The sequence below is a fragment of the Nicotiana attenuata genome, unplaced genomic scaffold (genome assembly GCF_001879085.1).
Source record: "Nicotiana attenuata strain UT unplaced genomic scaffold, NIATTr2, whole genome shotgun sequence".
NCBI lineage: Eukaryota > Viridiplantae > Streptophyta > Magnoliopsida > Solanales > Solanaceae > Nicotiana > Nicotiana attenuata.
Window position 1 is genome coordinate 83,639 of NW_017670968.1, and position 11,391 is coordinate 95,029.

General features: G+C 34.0%; 1 protein-coding gene across 6 annotated transcripts in view; it reads left to right on the top strand.

Annotated features, from left to right (window-relative positions):
• Positions 1-6,561: 6,561 nt before the first annotated feature.
• Positions 6,562-11,391, top strand: part of LOC109244911 — a 10,829-nt gene continuing 5,999 nt past the window's right edge. For 2 of the 6 annotated variants that reach the window (XM_019412069.1, XM_019412072.1), the window contains exons 1-3: positions 6,562-6,863; positions 8,169-8,291; positions 9,048-9,162. In XM_019412069.1, the coding sequence (XP_019267614.1) occupies positions 8,183-8,291; positions 9,048-9,162 (224 nt within the window). In that variant the 5' untranslated portion in view covers positions 6,562-6,863; positions 8,169-8,182. Of the gene's footprint in view, positions 6,864-8,168; positions 8,292-9,047; positions 9,296-9,415; positions 10,667-10,745; positions 10,802-11,391 lie in introns of all 6 variants that reach the window. The other 4 variants (XR_002070748.1, XR_002070747.1, XM_019412071.1 and 1 more) reach the window with 4 other exon arrangements.

Sequence of the window (11,391 nt, forward strand, 5' to 3'; positions counted from 1 at the left end):
TGATGCATCAAATGTATCTACACCTTCACTCCATAACTCATTCAATTCATCAACCAAAGGACGCAAATAAACATCAATATCCTTTCCTGGTGCTTGAGGATCAGGAATAAGCAATGACATTAACATAAATGGATCCTTAAAACATTTCCAAGGAGGAAGATTATAAGGAACTAGAATGACAGGCCACATACTATAAGTTGTGCTCATGTTACCAAATGGATTAAAACCATCGGTTGCAAGGCCGAGTCTAATATTCCGAGGTTCTTGGGCAAACCACTGATGATTCTTTTCAAATTCTTTCCACTCTTCAGAATCAGCAGGATGCTTAATACATTTGGCTCATCAAGACGTTTTTCTTTATGCCACCTCATGTCCTCACTTGTTTTTCTTGACATAAATAACCTTTGAAGTCTCGACTTTAATGGAAAATATCGCAAGACTTTATGAGGAATATTTTTATCCTTTCCGTTATTAATTTTCCACCTCGAAGTACCACAATGTGGACACTCTTGTCTATCTTTAAGCTCACCCCAATAAAGCACACAATCATATTTGCAAGCATGGATAGAAATGTATCCTAATCCCAAACCTTGCAGCTGGTTTCTAGCATCATAATATGACTTAGGAAGTGTCTCACCATTTGGCAGTGCCTCCTCGTAGTAACTCTAGCAACATATCAAATGACTTATTACTCCAATGATTGTACACTTTCAAGTGTAGCAACTTCACAAGGAATGAAAGCTTTGAGAATTTCTGACATCCCGGGTATAATTCGTGTTCAGCTTCTTCTAACAGTTTGTCAAACTTTTTGGCTTCCTTCTCACGCATATTATCACATATATTATTACCAGTTGTTGTCTCCTCCGAAAAATTGGCAAATGATCTTCCACTGGCATCTTCTAACATAGCGTTAATTCCATCATTGTTGGCATGTTCTTCATCTTCATATTCATCCTCATCTCCATCTTCGTTGTAAATTGCTTCATCTATATCTCTCCTTTGTGATTGTTCCCCGTGGTATATCCATTGCACGTAACTTCCCATAATTCCTTTTATCAACAAGTGGTCATATTATCAACAAGTGGTCATACACTACTTCTTGTGTTTGAAAATCTATATTTAAACAGTCTTGGCATGGACATCGAACTTTAGAATTTCAATCAAAAGTTTTGACCGAACGAGTTGACTATAAAAGATTGAACACCCTCAATATATTTTTTAGAGAACTTCCGTTCATGCTATCCAACCTTTATCCATGATCAACTGCACAACATATCGACTAAAGCAAGCTAAGTCAGCCGATGCAACGTTCAAATTGAGTTTTTNAGCTATTATTTCATAAGGTTGTGGTTATTTGAATTTATCTTTCATCATGCAATGTGTTCTGCTGCTCCTAACTTCTACGGTGACTTGAGGATGGCATAGTTACATGGTTACGAGAAACTCTTAAGAGATTTGTTAGTAAATTGGCCACACAATTCCGTTTGATCCAAACTGCTCCTTCATGTCTACAATAGCTAATTGGAACTGTTAGTTAGCTAATTACATTGGATTAGCATTAGTAATAAATAGTTAGCTAAATAAATTGAGCCTGTATATATACACCATTGTATAGCACTTGGGAGTATCAATCAATGAACGAAATCCTGTTTCTCACTTCTCTCTGTTCCATTCCCTCTTCTTCTCTCTATTCTCTAATCCCCTTTCCCCTTCTAATGCTTTTCTTAGTGAAGGCAGTCCCCTCATTCCAGTGATATTTGCTTGTACACTGATGTTAAGAATTAAATAGAGAGGAGAAGGCAACGATAGAAATAAAAGAGGAGAATTTACCAGAGTGGTCTGATAGCGAAGAAGGGGATTACCAAGAGCAACGAGATACAGCGTCAGGCGAAGGCTGCATCGACAATTCTTTTTTTTTTTTTCTGAAAAGGACGGACGAGGGGAGATGTTAAGGGCTTGCGGTGACTATTCCTTGTTTGACAAAAAGAGTGACCAACAGATTTTTTTATAAAAATAGAAGAAAAAATGTAATCCATAACCCAAACAGATTGGAACTCCAGTTAAAGTTTATGGTATCAAAGTTTGAAGAAGAAAAATTAATCAATTATGCTCAACTTGCTCATATGCGGAAAAGTGAACAAAAATATATATATGTGAAAACAAATATATCCTAATTACAATAATATTTATTTATTCATTCATGCTATATTTACACAATACTTGAGGTGTTCATTGTTCAATCTGATTCAATTTTTACCTAAAAAGCAACTAAATCAACAAAGTCAATTTTTTGTTAATTTTTATTTGGTCTTTTAATTTTCTCTATTTCACATGTTATTCTAATTTAATCAATTCAAGTTATTACAGTAAAGAAATAAATTTATTTATGAGTAGATATTTTCGATAGAGAATAAAGTATCTACAATTTTTTTTTACAAGTACAAATAATGCAATAGTGTTAAAGTTAATATGAGATAAAAATTAACCATACTTAATATTCAGATAAATAAAAAATAATAGTTTCTTAAATATTATTATCAAACTACATATTTTACCTCCCTAACATAAAATAATTAATAAGCTTCATCAATACTGTAATTTAAATTAGTATTCCCTCAAGATTAAATACATAATTACTTTCAAATTTGACATAGAACTTAAAACATGAAGATTAGGGGCAGGTGTTCTCGCAGTTTGGATTGGATATGAAAATTTCGGTTTGGTTTTCGGATTGAAGAAATGACAATCCAACTCCAATCCATATAAACTCGGATTGGATCGGATCTTTTAAGTTCAGCAAACCGAGACCCGACCGGTCGTTTTGAGCTCTAGCGCGTCGTTCGACAGTTTGAGGCCATGAACATCTTCACTTCAGGTACTATGACTCGTGCGCGTGGTTGTAATTGGAATTCGGGAAGTTTGGAGTCGATTTGGAAAGAGAATTCTATTTCGGAAGCTTTAAGTTGGAAGAATTAGCTAAGTTGTGATTTTTGAATAAACGACCTCTGAATCGGGATTTGAAGGTTCCAACAGGCCTTCGTATGATGATTTGGGCCTTGGGCGAATGTCTAGATTGGGTTTTGGATGACTCGGGTACACGTTGTTTTCGCACTCATACTACGTTCGGGAGTGAACAACTCAACCTAATATACATCAATGACTTATATTAGAGAAGAACTCTAGCTGCTTCTGCGATCCCTCCCATAGCTGCCAATGTCCGCTTCTGCACTGCCAACATCGCACCTGCGATGTCGCAGATGCGTTCCACTGCTCCGCTCCTGCGATGAACGCCCAACACTGCCCAGCCCCCTTTCCAGTCGCTTCTGCGACGAGTTTCATGGTTCTACGATGTCACTTCTGCCTAAATGTTGTCCAGAACAGCAGAAAAATTAGCATCTTCAATGTCCAAAATCAACTCCGCTAACCTTCCAAAATCCACCCGAGGCCCTCGGGACTTTAACCAAGTATGCCAACATGTCCTAAAATACAATACGAACTTAGTCGAGGCTTTAAACCACGTCAAACCACGCCGAAATTACGAATCACGCATCGAATCGAATTATGAGTTTTCAAATCTTCCAACTTCTATATTTTGCGCCGAAGCAAATCAAATCAATTCGGAATGACTTCATATTTTGCACGCGAGTCATAAATGATATACCAGAGCTGTTCCAATTTTTGGAATCGAAATCCGGCCTCATTATCAAAATTTCGACCCTCGGCCGAATTTTCCAAAAAAAATCTTCTATTTTCCAACTTTCGCCAAAATGTGTCGAATTGTCCTAACTCCTAAGGACTTCCAAATCAAAATCCGGACACGCGCCTACGGAAAAAATCACCATACGAAGCTATTGACATCATCAAAACTCCATTCCGAAGTCGTTGCTCAAAAGTCAACTCTCCGATCAACTCTTTCCATTTAAGCTTCGAAATGAGAATTTTTCTTAAAATTTAATTTCGAATCTTTCGAAAACCAAACTCGACGGCACACACAAGTCATAATACATATTACAAAGTTGCTCGGGACCTTAGGTTGCTGAACGGGATGTTAATTCTTAAAACGACATATCGGGTCGTTACGTCCTCACTGTAATCATCCAAATACATTATTCAATTAATGAAATCATTATCAACCAAATGCACAGAGACATTAATATGGCCGATAAGAAGTAACAATAATAAAACCATCTCCAACTAGAAAGTATTCTTATTAGGGATGTATATAAGTCGGTTCAGTTCGGTTGTGAATGTTATTGGCTCGATACATCGGTTATCGGTTTATAAATATGCTAAACTAATAATCGAACCGATAAGAATAGTGGTTATCGGATATCGATTAATCAGTTGTCGATCATTACGATTTACCCGATAAGATAACTTAATTTAGAGGAAAAAATATGGTGTACAACACTAATTAATCTTATACCTTGATTCCTTCACTTGTGTTCCGAAGAGTGAACAAAAGTTTTGTGGACATTGGGGGATCAATCAGCAGAATATACTGAACACTAGGAATATTAGAGGATCATAATTACAACAGTTTCTTTCCTACCAAGAATTAAGAGGTTTTGTCAAGTGTACTTATCCAAACAGAGTAGAAACAACACAAGTAGTAGCAATTACACCTTGAAAATTAAGAAGTCCAAACATAGTACGGGTTAAAAATAATATTTTGATAAAATTTATTGGTTATCGGTCCTTCATCCTTTATAGCCGAGGGTCAATCGGAAACAGTCTCCCTACCCTGGAAGGGTAGGGATAAGGCTGTGTACATCCTACCCTCTCCAGACCCCACTTGGTGAGATTATATACGGTAGTTGTTGTTGTTGTTGTTATTGTTATTGGGTTATCGGTTAAATCGTTAATAAAATGGAGCAAACCAAGACACGAACCGATAACTCAATAGTAAATTAACACAAAACCGTTAAAGACATTTCACCCAATAACCCGATACCGATAATTCAATAAATATTTTTCGGTTCAGGCTATTGGTTTTACCCGATATATGCCAATAGTAACTTTGTAATTAATATTGAGTATATTAAAATCTAATGGGTGGGGTATTGGATGTTGTACTATTGGCATATGGATAATGTACTAAAAATATAATGTATAAAAATTTTAAATTTTTGAATATCCAAAAATTTGAAGTACCAAATTCAATATCCAATCTGAAATCCAAAAATTATAAAAATTAAATCCAAAATCTAATCTGTAATCCGAAAATCCAAACCAAACATTCGGATTTGGGTTTTTCAAAGCTATGCCCACCCCTAATGAAGTCCAATGGCAAATGAAGATACAAATTTGGACTATCTATTTTCTACAAATGTTCAATTAAAAAATTCACTATTACAATGTCCAATTAAATAATATGCAATACTATGGCTCGTTATTTGAGTTACTCTCAATTTTACCAATGAGTTGAGCTTTTATCATTCATTTGTTATAGAATTATATGAGCGTCAACAAAGCTTATTAGGGAACTCAATGTATCATTTGCGTAAGAGTTATTGGACGAGCCCTGAGCGTTAAGCGTGAAGTGTTATAGGCATGTTCAACATGCACAGTCGAGCGCTTGGGACATAAACCTCATGAAACTTTGCCCCACGTACGTGTAAGTGTCTGGGTGTTTTGATACTGCCCCGCCTAGGCGGAGCCCCAGACGAGTTCCAGAAAAGCCTTTTAAAATAGAAATGTGTCGATATTTTATTGGATAGGAAATTTAAAAGGAAGAAGGACTTATTAAATTGGGGTTTAAAAAGGTCATAGAAATTTATGTGCCTATTCATTTCATCACGGTATAAGGAAAAGTTTAAAATTAAATTATTGGTTTGATTTTATCGATTGTTTTGATTTTTCTATCAGTTTCTTAATAAAAGACGTAAAAAATATATTATTAAACACATATTATAGCAATTATATTGAATTACTTATTAAGAAAAGTTGTTAATTCTCAAGATATTTTGATGATAATTGAATAATGATGAATAATTTAAGGACTCAATTAAATTTAAAAAATTATTTTTAACATGGAATAAATTCTACAAACCAAAATAGAATATAAACTATACTATAAGTGCAAAAATTAGGCTACGAACCAAGAGCGCAAAAACAATTTGTAAAGTAAAATTTTATATAATTATAATTTCTAAATAGGTATTTATATATCAATCTGGTTCTACTTTTTCGATTAATTTTTTGCTTAAAACCAAATAATTAAATTTTATATGTTCTTAAAACTAAAAATCAAAATCAAATCAAATAGAATGTTGATTTTTTTTTTCTCCGATTTGATCCCTTTACTATTTGGTTCAATTTCTCGTGAACACCAAGATAGTTAAATCAATTTTTGAAATAAATCTTTTGAATATTGTATTATTGTAGTACATATTTGATATAGCTTATTTATAACATAAAGGCATCCAAAATTGGGATATGTACTAAAATAAAGTTTCATTTTAGTATTATTTTCACAAGGTAAAGTTTCTTTTTACTATTTTTTTACATAAGTTGGTTATATATATAAAAGTTGGCTGTATATACTATTTTTACATAAGTTGGCTGATATTTTAAAGTTAGTGGGAGAGGGAGATAAAGTTAGGGTTTAGAAGAAAAATCGGGTAAAGCACTTCTCCACTCCCTTCCTTGGCATAACTCTTCAACCTCCTCCATACCCACCAAACTCGTCCATACCCACCAAATAGAATTCCACAACATTGTAAAATGGAGGAAGAAACCGTCTTTTGGCGCTGGTTTTTGGGATTTTTGGCTCCAAACGAATGTCAGGATAACCACTATATATATATGAGAAAAATGACTGGAAAAAATACATTGCAAAGTGAAGCAAAATTTCTGAACAGGTATGTATCATTTCACCTACTCTATGTTTGAATAAGATTCAATAGATTGTTATTTGCCACAATCATTTATCGAATTATTAATTCATTAATTATTTGTGGCATAGACATTGATATGCTTTTATTTTGTCTCATATGATCAATCTAGATGAGAATAAATCAATTAGAAGATTTTGAAACAGAAACCCTTTAATTTACTGTGTATATTTAGAGTTTTTAGTTTACTGTGTATATTTATAGTTTTGCATGGTGTACTGAAGGGGAAATATTAGATATTATCAGAGTAGGCATCTATTTTGTGTATATATTGACGTTTTCTGTCTGGATTCGAGGGAAGAGTGGATGGATTGTGGAAATATGGTATTACAGCTTCTGTTTGAGTCAAATCATGCTTCTTGGTGGCCCTTAGGAATTTGTTTGATCGGATAATGGCACTTTAAATTTAGATGAACTGAACCAAAGTGTTTTAAGGTGAATATTCTGTAGGGTAATTTATATTTTTGTTGAAACCAGTAAATATTTTTTCACTAGGCTCAATCTTTGTCAGACACACGGCTTCTTTTAAATCTGCTGCATGTATAACTTATAAGATATTTGGTATAAGTTATTGAAAAAATTTAATATAATGGAAAAATAAAGGAGCTGTTGATAGTTCCCATGCTATTTCTAGTTTTGATATGTCTTAATAATTTTGATATCGCTGCCCAAGTAAGTCTAGTGCCTCTTCTCTTGCTTTTTCTTGCCAGTCAATCTGCAGTGCTAGAAGAAAAATAGTCCATGAGAGCAATGTCTGAGTTGTTTCTTGTTCAGCATTCATAAATTATTTCTTCAAATATGATCTTCTCTCTTCCAGCAGTATCATGATTAGCTTTCAAAAGCATTCCAAGATAATATGTTGTAATGTTGTCCATATTGTTTACCATTGCACACACTCTTTTCTTGATTATCTCTGTGAAAAGTTGCTGGATTTTTCTTTCAACTTTCACGGTTGAAAAACTTCCATTTATACGGTATACGTTTTTGAAAACATAGTTTATGTGCCTTCAAATTAGAAAAATTTCTACATAAATAGATCTTTGGTATGTTATACTAATTACTTAACTCGGCTAGTGATGCTTCAATAATTCAATAAATTTTAGGAGAAGAAGACAGTAAACTCTTATTAGGAAATGATGTGCATCAGGCTTTCCAGATTGATGATTTATGTTCTTTTTGAGTTTTTCTTTAGTTATTTCTAACTTTTGGTTTGTTAAACTAATAGATTTTACATCTAATGAATATACTAAAATTATATAGTATTTTTGGTAGAATTCTACAAATCAATGGCACCAGGCGGACGAGTCTCTAGACAAACCACAATTACAGGTGCTTCTACTCAAGCAAGCCGATCATCTGATCCATCAAATAGTAATAATCCTACTCCTAATACAGGTAATACGTACCTTTTATTATATTGACTAGGAGTGTATCTATTAATTATTGTTTGTTCTCCTTTTTTCTGATGCTTATTGCTCATTGTTGTCAGTGTACTATTTTGTTATTGTTTATTCTTATGGATCCTTTTTTTGGCTTGTTCTGTGCATTCCATATTGTTTTTCTATATGCAGCAAGTATATCCTGCACTTTCTAATTCAGACTTTTGGTAGTACTATTTTTATTGAAACCTTTGCTGTAAAATTGAAGTAATTTCTTATGGTCGGGTCAATTCTATTGCAATTCGAAGGTATATTGGGGATTTTCATTTCTGTGGAAGTCATTATCTGATAAATTACATTGCACCCATTCTTTCTTATTGGTTTTAGCAAATACTAAGGGTAGCCAAGAACTTCACACCTATTGCAATATTATTCTTGAGTTTATCTTTATAAAACAAACGGATTGTGTTTAAAAGAGGGGATGTAAACACAGTTTCTGATTGTCGCCCAATAAGAAGTTTCAACAAATTCTTACTTTCCTCGACTAGAAAGAAATATCAATCTTTATATTCCAGCATCTAGGATTCTTTTGTGTTTAAGTTGGAACCAAATATATTAACATTTGAAACATTCATTAATGTTAAACTTGAAACAGTAGAGTTCTCATTTGTAGCATGACAATTAATTACTAATATATATATATATATATACATGGTTACCATTTAAGAATTTTAGCAAGTATTTTGAACTGATTTTTACTTTTTAAAATCAGATGATTCAACTAGAATCAGGAAAGGTCGTGGAAGGACAATGGGAAAAGGTCTTGAGAAAATGAAGAAGTCTATGGGGAGAAAGATGGTTATAGACATCCCTGTTGGTAAAGGAAGGCCAGTTAAGGCAATTCCATCAGCAAAGCTATCAAATGAGTTAGGAATTATTGCTCGCAACTTTCTTTCGCTTCCAAACAAGTGGAAGGAACTCACAAGAGATGATAAGGATGCAGCATTAATTAGATGCCATGTAAGGATTCTATATTTTGGTAAATTTTATTACATTATAAATATGTTAGTTTTTAATCTTTTACCAGCAAAGGAATTTTTGATTGTTTTGTGAGTGTCTTCAAAACTTCTCATTTTGTAGGAGAAGTTTGAAATTAACTTGGACGAGCATTACACCAAAGATAGCTGTGAGGATATTCTGAAAAATAGAAGCCGACAATGGCGCTACAAATTAAAAAAGCTATTTGAAAGTGCAAGCTCCGAGGAAGAGGCTCGTAAAATTAAAGTGCCGGAGTTGACCCCGGAAAATTGGAACAGGCTCTGTGACATGTGGGCGAATCCAGAGCATAAGGTAATTTCTATTCATATTTGTCTCGTTATATGTTTTTTCTGGCAACCAACATTCATGATTTCTCAAAGAAAAAGGTAATTTAAGTAATTAAGTATACGAACAAACAAAATATACAGAAGATATTTTAAGAACATATTTTTCTCTACTTTGTAGCTGCAACATTCATTCATGGATGATATGGCTTACATTAATATGAGTAGACCCTTACAGAAGATACAAATAAGAGTAGAAAATAAACTGGAAGTAAAAAAGAGAAAAAAGGATCCTTTAAATGCCTCTGAAAAATGCAACCTTTGAGAAGAGCTTGATGTGGTTCTTTAGTTTATGTCCACTCTTTTATGCTAACATCTGAGAACTTATAGTGCGAAATTCAGTGTTAGAAAAAGTTGTCGCTTCCTCGCTTAAAGCGAGAAGCGAAGCGAAGCGACCCCTTCCTCGCTTCTGCCATGTGAAGCGACTCAGGTAGGAAAAAGTGACCGCTTCCCACTAAAAAGCGAGAAGCGACCAAGCGACGCGTAGCGGAAGCGAGCGCTTCTTTGTTTTAAACAGCTGCCAGCCTATTTAATTAAAAAAGAAGGGTTTTCAGTGTTCTTTTATTAAACACAACCAGCAGAGCATCTGAGTCTCTCTGCGACTAGGGTTCTTCAACAGAGATTCCAGCAACAGGTATGTGATGATTTTCTCTTCTTCTTCTGATTTCTTCTCTTCTTCTCCTGACTTCTTCTTCTTCTTTTTCTTCTGACTTCTTCTTCTTCTTCTTCTTCTCTTTCACTGTTTCAACGTCCAAATAGTAGCGAAATGCTGGCGATTTTTTTTTTACCTCCGGTTCTTTCCCAGAATCCAGCAACAGAATTTTTTTTACCTTCAGTTCTTCTTTCACAGTTTCTTAGTTTTTATTGCCTTTTCTTATGTGCTATGTAGTTGTTCTTTTAATGGCACCAAAAGAAGATAGGTACATGTGTTGTCTATGCAGTTTCGCTTCTCGCTTTAAGCGAAATGGGGGTTGTCGCTTTTCCTCGCTTCATGCTATTTTTAACACTGGTGCGAAATGATAATAAGCTTTAGTATCATATTTGTTTCATTATAATTTTATTTACTTATATTTATATATTCTTTGTAGAGACGATGCGAGATAAACAAGGGTCAAGAGCTTTTGTAGCTGCTCGTGCTGAAATAGTAAGTTATACTATTTTTACTTTTTTGTAACTTTTCCAATCTCTATGCTTGGTAGGCGAAGTCTGAAATCTCAAGGGACATTTTTAATATTCAAAATGGTGAAAAAAAGAAAAGATCTTGCACATACTTTTAAGTATTGCTATTTTTCATTCATAATTCACATCAAGTTATTTTCTTGCTGTTGTTGTGCAAGTTTTCTTTTTGCAATTGCTGAGTATTCTAGAGCTTGTTTGGCCTATTTATTGCTGTTGAGGCTCTGTTTGTGACTCGTTGTTGGATTTCTAGTTTTCTTATATGGCATTTCGTGAACCGGTTAGCTTCTTTTGCTTTGCTGATATCTGGCTTCGTCTTGTGAGGATCATCTGCCGTGTTGGCTCTGAACTCCATATTTGCACTGGGATCAATCACTTCTTTAACCACTTGTTTCCATGTTAATGCAGTTTATGAGTGTTTTGATAACATAACTTGGCACTTAAAACTAGACATATAACTTAGTTAAATATTAGACTTTTCATGCTCTTAAGTAGTAAATTACTAGAACTTGGCTGTTAAGATCTTATTATGTTTTGGTGTAAACTGGAACTTTGTAA